The sequence below is a fragment of the Peromyscus eremicus genome, chromosome 5 (genome assembly GCF_949786415.1).
Source record: "Peromyscus eremicus chromosome 5, PerEre_H2_v1, whole genome shotgun sequence".
Classification (NCBI taxonomy): Eukaryota; Metazoa; Chordata; class Mammalia; order Rodentia; family Cricetidae; genus Peromyscus; species Peromyscus eremicus.
In genome coordinates this window covers 65923787-65944291 of record NC_081420.1, presented here as the reverse complement: position 1 = coordinate 65944291, position 20505 = coordinate 65923787, and the positions used below count along the sequence as shown (strand labels likewise).

At 39.9% G+C, this 20505-nt stretch overlaps 1 protein-coding gene across 1 annotated transcript in view; it reads right to left on the bottom strand.

Annotated features, from left to right (window-relative positions):
* Stam (signal transducing adaptor molecule) overlaps window positions 1-15712 on the bottom strand; it is a 61535-nt gene extending 45823 nt beyond the window's left edge. Inside the window, exon 1 of the mRNA XM_059263612.1 lies at window positions 15500-15712. Coding sequence (XP_059119595.1) covers window positions 15500-15539 — 40 coding nt within the window. The 5' untranslated portion in view covers window positions 15540-15712. The remainder of the gene's footprint in view (window positions 1-15499) is intronic.
* Window positions 15713-20505: the final 4793 nt, after the last annotated feature.

The window sequence follows — 20505 nt, the reverse complement described above, 5'->3', positions numbered from 1 at the left end:
CACACAGAATTTGACCTCTGAATCCTACACTTGAAGGAGAGACTTGACTCTTGAAAGTTGCCCTGTGCACACATGTACACGTACACGTATACACACACACACACACACACACGCACACGCACGCACTAAAAATAAGTCTAAAGCTTGATATATTAAAGACATCAACAGAGGAAGGCAGACTGATTTTTAAAAACAAGGGCAGGATAAACATAACAAGCTTCTGGCAGCAAATGTTTTCTAGCAATATAGATATATAGGTTACCCTATATAGACGATATAAGAAAGGAAAATCAAAATAAGAATAATAAAGCCTTAAGAACAAGGCTGTTTTATACTAGAGTTACAAGAAAGTTAAAAAACTGGCAACATCAAGAGGCTCTAGAAATGAAAATGAAGAAAGAGGACTTAAAAGGAATAAATGCCAGCTATAGTGACACAAGTCTTTAATCCCAACACTTAGGAGGCAGATGTAGGTGGATCTCTACATTCAAAGTTAGCCTGGTCTACACAGGAAGTATCAAGCCAGCCAGAGCTACATAGGTGAGACCCTGTCTCAAGAGAAAAAAATGAAACATTAAGAGGAATGAATAGAAGCCATTTGAAATGGAGGTTGGTCACTAATTGCCTCCCTTACTAAAGAATCCTAGCAACTATCTCTCTTCAAAGGAACAAAAAATGGATGTTTGCTTTCTGAAGATCAAGCAAAGCTTTTCTGGACTAGTAGACCCGAGAAGAGTAGAGATGGGCACAAAAATAAAGTATTAATTCTTGGTCCAGCATGTAAGGAGAAAAGATGTCGTCCCTTCAATCCAACAAACCAAAAGATGGATACACTGAAAACCTAATTCTTTTTAGATCCTTCAGGGAAGGAACTCACCGCCAACAGCTGACCCAAAAACTACACTAGCAAAAAGAAAGAATTCCAACCTAGCACAGTCATCTCCATAGGAACCAATGACAAGCTGGAGGGCCCAAATATTAGTGACAGACTGGTAGAGCTCAGTGAAGACATGTACCCAAGTTTAAACTCCAGGCGTAAAACAAAGGGATCCACACATAAAGTAAGCTTTGACTGTAAGAATTGCAGTGGGTGCACAGTGAATATATTTAAAAAAAAATGCCAGGAGGAAAAAAAGGAACCATTTTTCAAAGACCGCAGAGAACTCAGTTCTTAATACAGCCTGTCCTTAAGAAAAATAAAGGTCTATATTGTATTAATAACTAACCAAATTAGTTAACCAGAGATTAACTCACTTGAGGCAGGAAACTTTCCAACTCAAGCCTCCTCAAGCTTTCCACCTGAAGAAAGAGGAGTATCCAACTACAGTTCACCCTGTAGTTTGTGAAGTTCATGGTCCAGAGGCACAGGCTCATCAAAGTATTTACCACTCTGCCATGCCTCTCTGATACATTGCTCAGGCCTGGACAAAGGTCAGTAAAGGTCTAGCATTGGTTCCTATTCTCCAGTACACAATGTTGAGATTTTAGAAAAAAATTTACAAGTCATACTAAAAGATAAAAACAATTTGAAAAACAAAGCAAGTTTCTGACTGATAGATGACAGAAAGCAAGAGTTAAGAACCCTGGAATTTTTAAAATATGATTACTATGCAAGAATAGTCTACAAGAACAACAGACAGTGCAAGCAGATAAAAATCTAGGAATAAAAATGAGTATTAAAAATCAAAATCATAAACAGGAGGGTTAACAAAATTTCTCAGTCAATAAAGTTGCTTGACATACATTCAGGAGAACTTACTTGAGTTTGATCCCCAGTACACACATTAAAAAGATATAAGAATAAGAATAGCCAGGCGGTGGTGGCACATGCCTTTAATCCCAGCACTTGGGAGACAGAAGCAGGTAGATTGCTCTAAGTTCAAGGCCAGCCTCATCTACAGAGCTAGTTCCAGGACAGCCAGGGCTGTTACACAGAGAAACACTGCCTCAAAAAACCAAAATAATAATTGTAATACTCATAATAATCAGGAGGAGGAGAAGAAGGAGAAACAAAAGCAGAAGCAGCTAGGCATGGTAGTACACAATTATAATCCCAATACTGAGGAGACAGAGATAGATGGGTCCCTGGGGCCCATTGGTCATCCAGCCTAACGTCAACGAACTACTTTACCCAGTAATAGAATACATACTCTTCTCTAGCCCATATGCAAACTCACCAATATAGACTACATTTGAACCATAATATACATTAAGACAAGTACTATAAATACAAATCATACAATGTTTGCTTTCAGACCACTACAGAATTAATGTAGTAAGCAATAACTGAAAAATCCTTAAATACATGAAGACAATACACTTCTTTTTATTAATTTGTTTTATGTGTGTATGTGCACACATATGTATGTGGGAAGTCATAGGATAGCTTGCAGAGTCCGTTCTATGCTAATACCATGTAGATACTTGACATCAAACTGAAGTCATTAGGCTAGGCAGCGAACACCATTACCATCTCACTGGCCCTAGTTTGTTTGTTTGTTTTTTGTTTTGTTGTTGTTTGTTCTTGTTTTAGGGTTTTATTTTCAGATAGGATCCCATGTACCCCAAGCTGCCTTGAGCTCACAATGTAGCTGAGAATGACTTTGAACTTCTGATCCACCTTTCTCTACTTCTCAGTGCTGGGGTTAACAGTGCATCACCATACCTGGCTCATGCAGTTCTAGGAATGAAAACCAGAGCTTTGTGTGTGATAGAGTAGCATTTTACCAACTTAACTATCTCTTAGCCCAATACACTTCTAAACAACATGAATAAAATAGTTTAAAGTCTCTGTGATGGTGTGAATACGAACGCACCCATAGACTCATATATTTAAACACTTAGTCATCAGAAAGTGGCATTATTTGAAAGGATTAGAAAAATTAGGGGGTGAGGCCTTGTTGGAGTGGGTGTGGCCTTGTTGGAGAAGTATGTCACTGGCGGTGGGCTTTGAGGTTTCAAAAGCCCAGTCTCTCTCTCTGCTTGTGGATCAGGATGCAGCTCTCAGCTCCTTCTCCAGTACCATGTTCCCTGCTATGACGGAAATGGACTAACCCTCTGAAGCTGTAAGCAAGCCTCCAATTAAATGCTTTCTTTTTTAAGAGTTGCCGGCCGGGTGGTGGTGGTGGTGCACGCCTTTAATCCCAGCACTTGGGAGGCAGAGACAGGTGGATCTCTGTGAGTTTGAGGCCAGCCTGGTCTACAAAGCGAGTTCCAGGAAAGGCGCAAAGCTACACAGAGAAACCCTGTCTCGAAAAACCAAAAAAAAAAAGAGTTGCCTTGGTACAGTGTCTCTTGACAGCAATAGAACAGTGACTAAGACAGCCTCCAAACAAATGAAATACAAAGCAAGCTAACAAAAATGAAAACAGAAAAGCAATTTAAAAAAAAATCAGTACAACTGTTGAAGATCAGCAAAATCTGTACGCTTCTAAGGAAGCTAACTGGAAGGGGGGAAAAAAAGATACAAGGTACTAGTACCAGGAATCAGAGAGAGAATCTCGTGAATATTACAAATAAATATTACAAACTCTATGCCCACTAATTTGATCACTTGGATGAAGCAAGTCAACTCCTTTAAAGGTATATGCCTAGACAATAAAACAGATAATCCAAACAGGCTACCTATTAAGGAAATCAAATCAAGAAAGTTAATAATCTTTCAAAACACAAAGCATAGGGCCCAGTTGGGTTTACAAGATAATTCTGCAAAACATTTAAGGAAAAATATTACACCAATTCTCCACAATCATTTGCAAAAGACAGAAGCAGAGAGAATGCTTCCTAACTTAATCAATGCTTCCAGCATTACCACTAATACTAAAGTCAGGCAACAGTGTTACTTGAAAACTATGAATAAATCCTTTACATAATTATAAATGAAAAACTCCCAGCAAAATATGAACAAATTGAATTCAACAATGTGTAGAAAATGTATACACTTGGACCAAGAGAGATTTGTACTGATTAGGTAAGGCTGGTTAAATATCAAGACTATCACCTTCTGAAGCAGCTCAATATGAAAGACAGATACTAAAAACAAAATATGGAGGGTTGAGAAAGAGACTCTAGGGACAACCACCAGAAAAACTTACTCTGATGAAGGTCAAGGTCAAAGAGAACTAACTATATTATCAGCACTTCCAATGTGTGTTTGGTTTTTTATTTAAGTATTAACCAGGGGCACTCAGCCAAGGATTAACAGCTCAGACAGACAATCTTCTAACATGAAAGATTAAGAAAAATACAAACAAGTGGGAAAAAGAAATCAGAAAAAAGCAATTGAGGTTAAACAGAAGCTATGTACAAAGGTCAAAGCTGTACAGAAGCACAAAGTAGCTAGCTAGTCTTGACTAAAACACAGTGATAAAGTGACGTTACCATCATGACCTTCAATAACAAATTCAATTTTTTTAGCCTGAGATAGATCAACCAATACCAAGATTTTTATTTGTAGTAGTTGGTCATAATCATGTTAACAAGGAAGCTCCCCCCTGCTTCCTTCTCCTCCTCAGTACCCTGCTAATTCAAGAAAATTCCATATTTGACATACTACTGAGAGCTAGACATAGGTGTTAAAAAGTTTAATAGCATAAAATTCTTTGCAGGCTTACAAAATCATCCATATCCTAGCTCTCAGGGATATAGCATAGCTTAACAAGTTAGTCTCTAGCACTGGACACCTAGAATAAACACCTAGCAAGAAAGGTATTAACCCATAGGTACTAGTACATACAGTACTTATGCCTCACTGTCTATATCACCAGTTTTGGGTTGTTACAACAAAATACCAGAGACTGCTTGCTCTAGCAACCTCATCAGTACAGCCTCTAATGAAGACCTCACAGTAGATTTTAACACAATGGTCACATAATTTCATCAAACAGGAAGCCATGGGATTTTAGGGGACAGGCTCACTTTAAAAACTAAAAACAAAACAAAACAAAAAACCCAGCTCATTCTTATAGGAACTAATTCAGGTTCCATAAGAACTACAATCATCTCTTCCAACAGTTTGAAACTTCCAATAACCTAACTACTCCCCACTAAGTTCCACCTTTAAAAGTTCCCATCACCTCTCAACAGTGCCATAGTGGGGACCAATCTTCCAGCTCATGAACCTGAGGGATATACTCAAGCTACAATACTGTTGTTGTACAATCTTTTAATACGTTAGATAAGAAAGCAAGTTATTCATTACTATGTAAGAATACACAATTTTCAAAACATTTTTGATTTCACTGTTAGCTCAGAAAATGGTATCTCAAAGTAAAGGCCGCATATGCAGTTTTTAATTTTCTCTTGCCTATCCCTCATTCTCCCACGACTAAAGCCACAAAACTAGAAGTATTCTTCCCAAGGGTGTGTTGTAATAACTAAAAGCCATCCTTTCCACAATCAGTAGTAAAAACTAGGATTTTTCTAATCTTCCTCTGCTTTCTGTCTAGGAGCAGGCCATAAAAAAAAAAAAAATTAAGACCCTCCTTCCAGAGGTGTCTTGCTTCACATTCAGGAGAAACAACTGCTGTAACAGAGAAAAGAAGCATCTAGCTCCTGGTAGGTTTCTCCACTCAGTCCATTACTAAGATCTCATAACCTTTCTATCCAATAACTTTTCTACATAGCTGTGCAAACATCAAATTTACGCATAAAATGAACAGAACACCCCAGATGTCTGAAACTTAAATAAGATAGTTTCCATGTCAAAAACAAACAAACAAACTATGATCACATCAATTTGTTAAGTTTATCTCTTGTTAACCTGTCTTAATTGATTTCCTTTTTAAGACAGGGTCTTGCTACATAGCCTAAGCAACCCTTGATTTCACTATAGAGCCCAGGCTGGCCCTGAATGCATAATCCTCCTACCTCAGCCATCTGAATGATAAGAAGACAAATAAACACCACCATGCTCAGCTTAGTCTGTCTTGATACAAGGATATAGAGCTTGGTACATCTCAGAAATAGGATCACCTATCCCACCTCTACATGGATAAGTTGATTTTATAGAAAATAATGTCAGTACATATTCAAGAAAACAGAATGGATTTCTAGCCCATTCCACATCATATCTGAAGTGTCTTACAACTACAATGACAAATGAAATTAACAGATACAGACCTAATATAAGATAGGAAAGGTGTCACAGAAATTATAAAGACCAAAGCAATTTGAAAGAAAAGTAAAGTGTGGTGCGGAAGAAAGAAAAATAAAATCAAAAAGGATGTTGGCTATATTTAGAAACTAAAAAGAAACAGAAAGACCTCTTTTCTTTCTACTGAAGTGATAAAGCATAAAGCAATACAAACAGAAAAGCATAATGATGAATACAGACTGGCTGTTGTACAAACCACTTTGTAAATATATAATAAGACACAACTACACTACAATGTAACCCATTAGAAGATGTATCTGTATTATTTTAAGAAACATTAGATGGGAGGTTGTGGCACAGGCCTTTAATCCCAGCACTCGGGAGGCAGAGCCAGGCGGATCTCTGTGAGTTTGAGGCCAGTCTGGTCTACATAGCGAGATCCAGGACAGCAACCAAAACTACACAGAGAAACCCTGTCTCAAAAAACCAAAAAAAAAAAAAAAAAAAGAAAAGAAAAGAAAAGAAAAGAAACATTAGAGAGCCAAGAGCCTTGAACAAGCAAAAAATATAATCAGATCTGGGCTGCTAGAAAAAGATTTATTCTCTACCAATATAAAAGCAGCTTATAAGAGAGAAAAAAAGAAAACATGAAAAAAAATTGCTTGCTTAGAATGCAACTATAAAATGCTTTTTTGGTTTTGTTCTGACTGGGGAAGAACTGTCCCAAATTTACCTGCAATTGTTCAGGCATCCAAAATACACTAGATTTCTTGAAAATAATCAATTCTATTTTAAATGTTTCAAAACCCATGCTCTCAGCCTAAATATTGAACAGACACTAAGAAAGCCCCACAGATAAAAGTTGAGTATCTAAAGCCCTGTAGGACAGGTCCTCAGCTGCTTTGAATCCCAAAAAGACTCAAGCCAGCCTGAACAGGTATCCCTCAGTCTAACATTTACTTCATCTTTGGGAAGAAAAGCCAGTTATTACTTTGATTTGGTAGTACATTTTAATAATTAATTCATCTTGGACTGGTAGCCAAGCAGGCTATTTTTTTGTTTTGTTTTGGTTTTGGTTTTAGTTTTTTTGAGACAGGGTTTCTCTGTAGTTTTAGTACCTGTCCTGGATCTCGCTCTGCAGACCAGGCTGGCCTCAAACCCACAGAGATCCGCCTGAATCTGCCTCCAGTGCTGGGATTAAAAGCGTGCACCACCACCACCACCCAGCTTAAGCAGGCTATTTTTTAAAGAGATGCCTACATGTAATTAAAACATTTAAATCTTAAAACCTAATTAAAAATACATTTAAGTGATCAAAATGAAACCTATTTTTAAAGTCACTAGCTAATTGAAAGTAATAAACCCATTTCTGATCAACTATTAATTGCCTATTATCATAATTATGACTTTACATTTCCTAAATTAATGACTTTCCAGGCATGAATGGCATCTTAGTTTCATTTCTATGACTGATAAAACACCATGACCAAAAGAAACTTGGGGAGGAAAACGTTTATTTGGCTTATATATCCCATAATACATCTAGCAAAGCCAAAGCAAGACCTGGAGGCAGGACTGAAGTTAAGACCATGGAGGAATACTATTTACTGGCTTTGTTCTCCATGGCTTGCTCAATTAGTTTACTTTCTTATACATCCCAGAACCAGCTACCCAGGGACCACACCACATCAGTAACCAAGATAATGCCCTACAGACTTGCATACAGGCAATCCAGATGGAGGATTTTCTCAGTGGAGGTTCCTTCTTCCCCAGGTATGTCCAGGTTTGTGTTACACTGACAATAATAATAATAATAATAATAATAATAATCCAACCAGCATATATGGTACACTCCTTAGCAAACATGCTGAACACTATGAATTCCCTTCTTCACTTCCTATGCATACAAAGATCAGCATCTGACTCCAATTTTTTCATGTAAATCAGAAATGCAAGCAATGCACACAGCAGGCATAGTAGTGCACGCCTTTAATTCCATCACTTGGGAGGCAGAATTAGGTGGATCTGAGTTTGAGGCCAGCCTGGTTTACAGAGCAAGTTCCAGGATAGCCAAGGCTGCACAGAGAAATCTTGTCTCCAAAAACTAAACCAAAACAACCACAAAAATGCATTTTACAACTCTGAACTGATCACATCATTTGTTTCTGCCTCAAGATCAACCAAATAGTGGCACAATTCCTAGCTCTTATTAAAAAAAATTATTTTCTAAATCAGAACAATATAAACTACCAGTAGCAATTCAACATGGTTTCTAAACAGCAAATAAAGTAAAAACTATCAATTTCTAAGATAAAACCAGAACATGGGGCAGGGGAGGGGGCATGAACAACAACAACAACAACAACACACATATACACACACACACACACACACACACACACACACACACACACACACACCAGACTTGCTTCTAAAGAATTCAAAGCTTATCATCTCATTTTATCTTTAGATTATCTCTACAGTTGTGGTGGTGTGAATGAAGATGGCTCTCTATAGGTTCATAGGGAGTGGTACTATTAGGAAGTGTGGTCTTGCTGGAGTAAGTGTGGCTTTGTTAGAGGAAGTATGTCACTGGGGGTAGGAAGGTTTTGAGGTTTCAGAAACTCAAGCCAGGTCCAGTGTCACTCTCTCTTTCTGCTGCTTGCTGATCTGAATGTAGAACTCTCAGCTCCTTCTCAAACACCATGTCTCCCTGTATGCTTCATGGCATGACAATAATGGACTAAACCTCTGAACTGTAAGCCAGTTCCAATTAAATGCTTTCTTTTATAAGAGTTGCTGTGATCATGGTGTCTCTTCACAGCAATAGAACACTAAAGTCAAAAAGAGGAGATTAAGGATTTTCTAACAGTACTCAGAAGGATCACACATGAATGCCTCAAATGAATTTTAAGTCTTCTCAACAGATTAGACTTTTTACTGATAAGCAGGTATTTGTGATTTTCTAAAATGACTTGTTGAACTTTTGAGGAAGTAAAGAAATGGGACAGGATAATTACCTGTAACAATCTTTCTATAGGGAAAAGATTGTCATTAGTTTCAAGATGTTACAGTTCTTTAAAACTGGGCAGTGGGGGTTTGAGACTCAGTGGTAATGGGTATCCTTATGTTTCAGACACTGGGTTCAATCCTCAACATTCAAAGGAAAAAAATTAAGCTAGTAAAAAGAAATATATTTCAGGCCATAAGAGAGATATATCTGACCAAACACAGTTGCATAAAAACAATGAGTAGAAATACACCTTTAAAAAAGGAATGGAAGATGAGGCTGCAAAATTAAAAAGAAGCCAAGTCAGACACAGGAGCTCCAAATCTGTAATCCCAGTATTTAAATGCAGATGCAGGTAGATTGCTTCAAAGTACAGCCTGCTTCACATAAAGCAGTTTGCCCTGTCAAGGTTTCACAGCAAGGCACAAGGGAGCCAGAAGATTTGAGTTGTTATAAGCCATCATGAGGAGTTCACATTAGGTTGTAGATTCAATTAAAAATACCTTAATCAAAAAAATTACATTTACATTCTTTACAGGGTTTCTTTGTATAGGCTTGGCTGTCCTGGAACTAGCTCTGTAGACCAGGCTGGCCTTGAACTCACAGAGATCTGCCTGCCTATGCCTCCAGTGTGCTGGGATTAAAGATGTGTACCACCACTACACAGCAAATTTACATAATTAAAACACAACCATCACTAGAGAAAGAAGAAAACAATAGAAGCTTCTGTGTTAATCTGAAAGGTATTTACAGATTACAATGGTAAATACCTTTGCAGTTTCAGGAACAGAGGGATGGATTCAAAGCACACACACTATATCAGAATCCTGAAGGAGCATGGTGGGTGTGCCTATTACACAGTCAACAGTACATATTTGTTGTCAGGAATGTAGAGAATTACAACCATAGAAGTCAAAATGTCACACAGGCTACTGACCTGTGGAACAATGTAAACAACTGATGTCACTCATAAAAACAAAGGGAAAAATGTTAACTACTTTTTAAAAAAAGCTTCATTATGGTTTTAAACATATTGAATTTGAGATAAATAAAGCATATTCAACACCAGTAAAGAATCAGAATATCAAATGTTTGACAAATAATCCTGATAGCAACCTTATGAATGAGATATTTTCATAACTCCTTACAATACTAGAAAATGAATTCAAAGGGGTTTGATCCAGTCCAATACAAAATTCTCCCATTAACCAACAGTAATTTAGCAAATTGCCTATTATCATAATTATGGCTTTACATTTTCTAAATTAAATGTGCAATTTTTTAGCCAAAGCCAAGATCTCTACACTTTAGGACAGTGGTTCTCAACATGTGGGTCACAACCCCATGGCCAAATCTTCTCCAAAAAATATTACATTATGATTCATTAACATATTCATAACATATTACGATTCATAACAATAGCAAAATTACAGTTATGAAGTAGCAATGAGAATAATTTTATGGTTGGGGGTCACCACAACATGAAGAACTGTGTTAAAGGGTCATGTTAGGAAGGTTGAGAACCATTGGGTTAGGACAAAAATTAATCTGACTGTGATTTATGATACTGACTGTACTAAGCAAAATGAAAACAAAGTATGTATAGCAGATTAACAGTAGGCAGGATATGAGCTGGTCAAACAGAGTTTGACTAAAATGCTTACTTTTTGAAAAATAATTAACTTATTTATTTTTATTTAGACAAAGTCTTACTATATATCTTTGGCTGGCCTGGAATTCACAAGGTAGACCAGGCTGTCCTCCAACCAGAGATCCATGTGCCTCCTGAGAGCTGGAATTAAAGGAGTGGGCCACTATAACTGGCTGCTAACTTCCTTTTATGAATCATAAACAGCATTTAATGGAGACAAAGGAATGACTCAAAGACGTTTCTCATTGGCACCAAGCTTGCCGCTGCACACCTGCCACCTCAGCACTTAGGAGGCAGAGGTAGGAGCACCTCAAATTCAAGGCCAACCTGGATACACAGTGAGACTCCATTTCAAGACAACAAGGCCAGGAACTACAGAGTGGAGGTAAGAGGTAAAGTGCTTCCCTGGCACTTGCAAGGCCCTCATTGGATCTCCGGCACTGAAGGGGGGAAGGGAGACCAGCACTCTGATATTTTAAGAGTCAAGATAAATAGAACATTATAAAACAATCAAATAATGAAAAGAACAACATGGAAAGGTAAGTTCAGTTTTCTAATAGATTGATTTTTAAGTGGTAACAGAACAACAAACTAACAATCTAGAAAATTATCAGTAATTCATTACTAGATAAATTGTGTGTTTATTATGTTCTAAGAATTGCCCCCAAGGTACTAGGGACAGGAATGAAAAGTTCTCATCTTTATAAAGTTTAAACCACACAAGACCATCAATTAATGAACTTATCAAGAAAATGAACAAACAGTTGTAAGTATAAAACAATGTATTATTTGTTTTTGAGAAGGCAACTAGAAAAGCCTCTCTTAGAATGTGAATTGTGAATAGAGCTCCAAAATGTGATAGACATCACAACCTTAAAATACCTAAGGGAACAGTAATATAAGCAAAGAAAATGGTCCTATGAAGCCACAGAGGCAGAAACGCTTGGAATGCTCAGATCCAAGAAGCTTAACATAATGGTGAATCCAAAGATCACAATCGTATCTTTCTTTATGTGTATATATAGAAAATTGCCAGAGATTTCTGAACAGGTAGGTCACCTTATCCAGTACTTTTTAAAAACAAATGGCATCTATAAATGAAACCTTATTGGAGGGCAAAGAGTAACAAGAAATCCTACCACAAAGCCCCAGCCACAGTCTCTGTCTAAAGGGGGTTGAGATGGTTGAGTATGATAATACTGAGGTAACAAGACTCTATAAAGAAGTTAAGTAGAGCCCAAAGACCCTACTGTCAGAATGGGGCATGAGAGAATCAAGGATGACTCTTCCACAGCAGAACTGACTAACAGGAAATATTAGTGACTCAATCCCTGAGTTGGCCTAGGACAACAGAGGGAGAAGCTGGAGGAGAACAAAGTTTCTGCTTTGTTTCTAGATTCCTGTCAAAATCCAGTAGAAATATTGAGTAGATGGATACCTAAATCTCCAATACAGATCAAGACTATTTAAATTTGTGAGTCACTGGAATACACAAAGTGTTTAACGCTAAAAGAGTAGCTTTTTTGTTTTAAAACTTACTTCACAAATTAAAAAAAAAAATTCTATGTGCTTTTTAAACACTGGTATGATGATATTTTTATTTGTACTGAAATGTGATTTTATTTGTATGTTAATAAATAAAATTGCTTGGGGATCAGAGCTAATAGCAAGCCATAGCAGAGCTGGGCGTTGGTGGTGCACGCCTTTAATCCTAGCACTTGGTAGGCAGAGCTAGGTAGATCTCTGTGTGTTCAAGGATACAGCCAACAGACAGTGACGAGGCAGTCATGTGGTTGGTTTTACAACCAATGAGAAGGCAGAACAGAAAGTCTATATAAAGATAGACAGGAAGTAGGTCTCTTTTGGAGCGGTCTCTTGGCTGAAGAGGCTAGCTGCAGCAGGTGGGTAAGGCTCTTAGCTCTGATCCCTTGGCTTTCTTCTTTGCATTGGTTCTGTGTTTCTTATTTAATAAGAAAGTTGGTTACATCTGCACACTGGCTCAATTCTACCAATTCTGTGAATTAAGAAACATTATAATTCTTATACTCCATATGTAAAAACAAGGAAACAAAGGTACAGAATATCTAACTAACTAGCTCAAAGCCACGCTGCTGATAAACAGCAAGCCTAAAACTTCAATTCAAATAAGTCATTCCAAATTCTACTTAACACTAAGCCTCCTAAGGCTCTAAGAGAACAAAGCGTCAATGGAGAAGAGGTTTTATTACTGAGCCCAGGTTGCTCAACATTTAGACACTGAAAAATTAAAAGGCAAAAAGACTAAAAAGCTCAGCAGAAAAACTTTGGTGTCCAAGAAACCTATGGGTAAAGCACAGAAGAAAAATTTAAGACCTTGATAAAGAAATGGATGAGGAACTGACTTTTGGAACTAGTAAATATAAATCAGTAGGGAACTTGATGGTATAAACTATCTTTATAATTCAAACTAAATTTAAAAAAAATCCATGTCCAACAGGTTTAACATATTTTCAACTCAGCAAGCATTTATTCAAAGCCAACTATGTAGCAGCCACCAAAAAGGAACAAAATAAAGAACACGATGATATCTAACGCTTAATTTTAGTAAACCCAAAAATGTTGAAATTTGTAAGAGTTTGGGGAAGGTGAAAATCACAATAGCTCTGAAACACAAAGTATTTAAACACCCCAAGAGACATTAAATAATGCCTAAGACTTTCAAAATCATGACTGGCCATGAGACACTACTGGCAGCTACTGAGTAAAGGGCAAAAACAAAGCTAACAGTCTTCACTGTATAGAACAAAACTCCCTTAAGAATTTTATCTATTCCAAACCGTCAATGTTGCTACAAGAAGGTTGCGGGAATCAGCAGGTAGAACAAGCTGGATTCTAAGTTGACCTTAAAGCACGAGGGCATATATGTAGAAAGACAGATTAAATAACAGAGACAAAAGCTTAAAGGCAAGAAGGTGCCTGCGTTTGAAATGGGTGGCATGGGTAGCAAGAATAAGTTTAACATTAAGAAATCCATCCGAGGCCAGGCGGTGGTGGCGCACGCCTTTAATCCCAGCACTCGGGAGGCAGAGCCAGGTGGATCTCTGTGAGTTCGAGGCCAGCCTGGACTACCAAGTGAGTTCCAGGAAAGGCGCAAAGCTACACAGAGAAACCCTGTCTCGAAAAAACCAAAAAAAAAAAAAAAAAAAAAAAAAGAAATCCATCTGAATCCAGAGCAAATGTGGGTTCAAAAAAGAAAAAATCAGAAGGAACACATATTAGGTTCTGGGTTCCATTCCCAATACCACAAAAACAAACAAGCCAGGAGAATATAAATGGGACTGATTAGCAGGAAGCAAGATGCCATTATAACTGCGACCATTACAACTGTAGGAGCCAGGTGTGGGAGTGCACGCCTTTAATCCCAGCACTTGGGAGATTCTTGTCTCAAAAAACAACACAAATAACCAATTAGATAGACATAGGTATAAGTGCTGGGAACAGAAGCAGCAAGTATTGTTTTATTATAAGCACTTGTCCTGGTGACTGATGCAGTAAGTTGTAAACCTGCCAAAGAGCAGCAATGTGATGGTCTTCATAGTTCTCTCTCTTCAGTCAATGAACACTGTGTTCAGTAAGTACTGGTGCTAAGCACTTAGTAAACACAATTTTCCAATTCATTACTTATTTAGCATTATTGATGATTTCTAAAGTTCCATCCACTGCTCAGATTCCGGACATTCATTTAAATCACTACGAACCAAGCAGGAAGTGACAGTATTAGGATTTCCAGTGAGATGCTATACAGAGTTCAAGGAGCAAAATTTAAAATTCATCTCTCATAAACAAAATTCATAAAGCCACTCTCACAGGTTATCCTTACATTCTTTTACTGTAGTGATGGTTAAAGTCGGTCTTACGGGATTTGGCTAGGGTACTCGTTTGTGTTCATTCTACACTTTGTTTGCCAGGGTAGTTCCATGTGCATTCAATAGTCACCCCCAAATTCTCTTTCAAGAAATTCAAATTCCATTATTACCTTCAGGCCAAAAAGAGACGGTCAACCTGTTAAACTGATATGATCGAATCTAATATCAATGATTCAGAAAAAAAAAAAAATTAACATTCCAGACCTCTTCCTGGACGCAAAATCCTTTTCCATGCTTCCCCAAGGCAGAGGCCCAGCCTGAGGAAGGCATCCCAAACGCTCATATGTCTTCAACAGCGGTTCAGTTGTTGCCAAGTAGTCCATCCTCATCTCTCCCAATATTTCAATCTACCCATAATCAGACCTCTCTCCTCCAGGGACCGTTATAAGAGCGGTTTATAAAAACCCTAAGCAACCTTACCTAAAACATGTTGCCCGTTCCCTGGAGCTTTCCATTGGGCCAGGCAAACATTTGGGCGACAGGGCTTATAATCAGTCTTGCTCAAGCCAAGATACGCCCCGGCCCTTCTCCAGAAGCCGAGCCCCAGCGGCAGAAGGCTTCATCGGCTGCTCCTCCCGAGGCAACCCTTTACCCCAAATCCCTTAAGCAATTCCTTCCAAGCCCCTCGGGTCCCGCACCAAGGCCCATTAAGAGGAGGTTTAGTCCCATTTCTTTCGAAGAGGACGAGCCAAGTCCCCACGCCTCTCCCGCCTCTGAACGAGGGGCCCCGGGAGAGAAGAAGGCGGGCTCGGCCTGGGAGTCCAGCATGAATGCGGGGGGTGGGCGGCGCGGGCTCGCAGTCCGGCGGGGAACCGACGGAGGGCAGAGAGAACACTTACCAACATCCTGGTCGAAGGGATTGGTGGCAAAGAGAGGCATGTCCGCTGCGTGCCGAGGTGTCCCCGGGGACTGCCCCTCGACACCGCGGCCGTCAAGGGATGACGGAGAAAGGAGGACCCTCAGGTACAACAACAGCAACACCGACTGCCTGGACAGGGTCCTTCCCGGCCCCTCCTCTCACCCACCCCCAGCAACAGAGGCGGCGGCGGCGGCGGCAACAGCAGAGAAGCGGCACAGGCCCCCGCGCGGGGCGTGTCGGGAATCTAGGCGGCCGGAGCGCTGCCTGCTCCAGGTCTGTCAAGAACCCTGCCCTTCCGCCGAGGCCCACGCGAGGAGCCGCCTCTGTCGCTTCCTCCGTCGACCTCCCGCAGGTCCGTGGGATTCGCGGCTATGTTCTCGGCTTTTCCATTGCTCGGGCGTCTCGGGAGGACGAGGTCCTTCAGGCGCGCCGAGGCCGACTAAGCACCGCTGGAGTGAATCAGAGACTGAGCACGAAAGAGGGCTCCGTGTTGGTCCCACCGAGCCCTTGATTTTTTTAACTCCTTGAGTTTATTCGCTGGGTTGCTTGTAGTATTGTCATCCCTCTAGAAGGTCAGACAGTCCCTTTGGGTTATCCGAGTAAAACGTCCAGTGCGCCGGTCAAGTGAGGGGACAAGGAAGTTGCTGGGATGGAGTCATGTGAGCTGGTGGAACTGGCTTGAGTCCCTTGGAGGGGAGTGGAGTGTCAAGGCGCGCAGCCTCTGGAGAGCCTGAGGTAACTAACGCTGGCTGCTTCCCCAGCCTGAGATCAGAGGGAAGCTTGCTGGGTGTCGGCACCGACTGACTAAATGTGCAGTCACTGAGCCCCTGGAGTGACTGGAAGATTAGTGCTTCGCAGCCCGAGATAACCACACGTAGTCAACAGCAGAAAAACAAAACAAGAACGAAAAATGGAACCAGACCTTGATGAGGACTCTTGACGACTTAAAAATGTTGATTTGGTGATCTAGTTTGTGCATGTGTATGGCACACACACACACACACACAAATTGCCCTCTAAATCGTGGAAATCTTAAAGGATCATCTCTTGGAAGTATTACATAAAGTTAGAGAGCTCGTCTTGCACATACAAGTGAAGTCATGTAAAGTATGCCCAAATAGGAACTCATAAATGTAGCTTATAAACAGATACATGTCAACAACAGAATTGGTATGACAGTACAGAAAAAGCTTGCTTACAAAACTCAATTTAAAATGAAGTCGAATTTTGAAGAGAGATGAGCAAATTAAAGTAGCGGTTAATGTTTTCAGTCATTTAAAAATAAATGGGCATGGGTGGTGTACTCCACTAAGGAGGCCAAGGCAAGCAGATCTCTTATGAGCTTGAGGTTAGCCTGATCTACAGAGCAAGTTCCAGGACAGCGACGGCTACATAGAGATACCCTGTCTCAAACAAACAAATGATAGAAGAATTCAAGGAATGGGGACTGAAACTTTTGGGCCAGGCAGTGGTGGCACACACCTTTAATCCCAGCACTTGGGAGGCAGAGCCAGGTGGATCTGTGTGAGTTCGAGGCCAGCCTGGTCTACAAAGTGAGTTCCAGGACAGGCTCCAAAGCTACACAGAGAAACCCTATCTTGAAAAAAAAAAAAAAAAAAAAAAAAAGTAGAAGAAGCTTTTGGAAATATGCCTTTGGTCCCAACAATTCTGGTTTTTTTAGAACTTAGCTATTAATGGTAGCATTGTTTATAATATCAAATCACTGGTGACCACTAAAATGTCCAACATTGAAGAGATTGAACAAACTAATCTCTTAGTGCCTGTTTCTTCATTAATAAGAAACAAATAATAAACTATCAAGGACTGAATAAATAATAAGAAGCAAATCCCCTGCAATAGTGCCTGGCATGTAGTAAGCACTCTAGTGCAATCAATAGTTATACTTCTCAAATAAGTCAGAGTACCTGTGATATGAAAATGATTTAGCCTTTGAAAGTAACACTATAGATCTGTATCTGCACAGATAGACATCTGAGTACATAAAGTTTTAAAAGATTGTAAAGACTGATGAGGATGTGGCTCAGTGACAGAGTGCTTGTCTAGATCTCACTGACAAAGTCCTTTCCTAACTCAGTACCTGACCAGTAATGCTACATAATAAATTTTTGTTAATTAATTGGTTGAGTGGTCACTTCTATCACAGCACTCAGTGGTGTGATATTGGTTCCAGATATTGATTACTACACAATACCATCTAAATGTAGCCTCTTAGAGTAAAAACAAGGATTTTTTTTTGCTTACAAATCAGAACTTTGGTCAGATTTCAGCAGGGACAGCTTTCCTCTCCTCCGTACAGCATGGAGAAGTGGAAATGACTGGATGACTACAGTACATTTTCAGTATTTAAAGAAGTTGCTCAATGTGTGTCTGGCAATAGATGGTGGAAGTTGGCTGAGTCATTGGGGCTGTCAGCCACACCAACTGTGCAGAACTTGCTGTGTATCTGCCTAGCTCCTTCCAGCATATTGGATGGACGTAAGTCAGAATATTTCAGGAGACAGGAAGAAGAAGCCACCACTTCCTTAAGATGTGGACCAGGAAATGGGGAGAGCATCACTTCAGTTATGCTCTATTGGAGTCACGATATGTACACTCAATGACAGAGAATAAAATTTGCCTTTTGGTGAAATGACTTTCAGGGGATTGTGATAGGGGGCATGTTTAAATGCTACCACAATATTGTGATGATGATCGGATCATGAGGATGCTAACTTCATCAATGGATAATGCTCATAGTGGAATAGGAAGTGAAGTCTGGTTGGAGAACTTATACCTTCAGAATCCATTCCTTAGCTCTGTTTCATGGCACAGTGAAATGGCAGCTTTGTGTGCTGCTTCTCACAGTCAGAAACAGTGTAGCCAGTTAGCAATGGGCTGAGACCTCTGTGAGTGTGAACCAGAGTAGAGCCAGCTAGCCATGGCTGAGACCTCTGTGAGTGTGAACTGGAGTAGAGCCAGCTAGCCATGGCTGAGACCTCTGTGAGTGTCAACCAGAGTAGAGCCAGCTAGCCATGGCTGAGACCTCTGTGAATGTGAACCAGAGTAGAGCCAGTTAGCGATGGGCTGAGACCTCTGTGAGTGTGAACCAGAGTAGAGCCACCTAGCCATGACTGAGACCTCTGTGAGTGTGAACCAAAACAAATATTTCTTCCTTCTAAGTTGCTTCTGCCAGACATTTTGTCATGGTGATGAAAAAGTAACACAGTAAAGGTATGATTGATTTCAAGCATGAGCCAATAGCAGTACAAAACTGATCTCAAGGAGGCAGGAGATGTGCATTGAGTCACATAACAGCCAAAAGCATTCGGCCCAGAACTGGTTTCTGAACTGTAGCAGAGAACCCAAAAATAACCCCAAATGGTCATAATGTACAGAAGAGGGGGAAAAATGAGAATTGGGGGAGGCCAAGAGACTAGCACTCAGTCTGGAGGTTTCAGTGCATGCTTATTCACTCCCCCCCACTTTTAAGGTAGCATATCTTGGCAAGAGCAGGTAGCAAAACAGAATCACACATTTCATGGTAGGAAAGCAAAAGACAGCCCGTACCTGGAGTTGCACTATCTCCTCTCCAGGGCCGCAGTGACCTGAAGATCTCCTGGTAGGGCCCACTTCTTAACATTTCCACCAGCTCCCAAAAATGATGAGATGAGGACCAAGACTTTAACACATTGACACTTGGGGGTAGGGGGGACACATGGCCCAAACTGTAGTGCCCGAAGGATGCAATGATGGAGTTCAATCCTAGTTAGTCTTATTAATAAAAACCCAGAGTCAGATATTAGGGTAAAAGCTGAAAGATCAGAGAAGCAGAGCAGCCAGCCACCAGAGACTTCTTACCTCCACGAAATCTCAGACCGAATTGTGGGGGGGGGGGGTGTCTTCTGTCTCTATGAATCCTCAGACTGAATGGGACTGAGATCCTGTCTCCACCCACCTTATAATACTGTCTCCACCTTCCAATTGTGCTGAAATTAAAGATGTGAGCCTCCCAAGTGCTGGGATCAAAGGTGTGAGCCACCACCACCCGGCTCTGCTTCTGTTTTAGACTGGTTCAATCTCGTGTAGCCCATGGTGGCCTTGAACTCCTGATCTTCCTGCTTCCTTCTCCCAAGTGCTGAGATTAAAGGTGTGTGCCGTGTGCCACCACTGCCTGGCCTCTAAGGTTAACTAGTGGCTAATTCCACCCTCTGATATCCAAGCAAGCTTTATTTGTCAAAACACAAACAAAATATCACACAACACAATATTTTTAAATGGACACCTCTATAGTGGCCAGGGTTGAATAAAGAAAATAATTACTGAACATGTGAAGAAAAATATGGTTCATAAACTGTGTCACAAAAGAATAGGAACAGAACAGTCTACAGAAACAGACCCTGAAATGAAAGGATGTTTCAGCTACTATAGTAATGTCTTAAGAGCTGTGATAACTATGATCCATGTATTCCAGATTTTACAGAAAAGTGAGTATAATAAAGAGAAAAGAGGGATATAAATGGTATCATAAAATAGCAAATGGAAATTGTAGAAATGGAAAAGAGTATATAAGAGAAATTTAAATTAGATGTAGTTAACAGAAAAAAATATAAAAACATAAATCAAAGCAGACTGAAAAAAATCAGAACCTTAATTATCTGTAGAAAAATAAAAAACAGTATACCATGTGTGAAGTTCCATAGAAAATTAAAAAACTATGTAAGCCAAGCATGATGTCTCATATCTGTAATCCCAGCACTGGGAGGCTGAGGCCAAAGAATTACTTTGAGTTTGAGGACATCTTGGGTTACAGAGTAAGATCCAGTCCTAAAAGTAAGCCAGGTATCATGGCAGACACCTTTAATCCCAAGACTTGGGAGGCAGAGTTAAGTGGATCTCTGAGTTTAAAGCCAGCCTGGTCTACAGAGCAAGTGGCCAGGGCAACACAAAGAAACCTTGTACTGAAAAACAAAAACAAACAAACAAGAA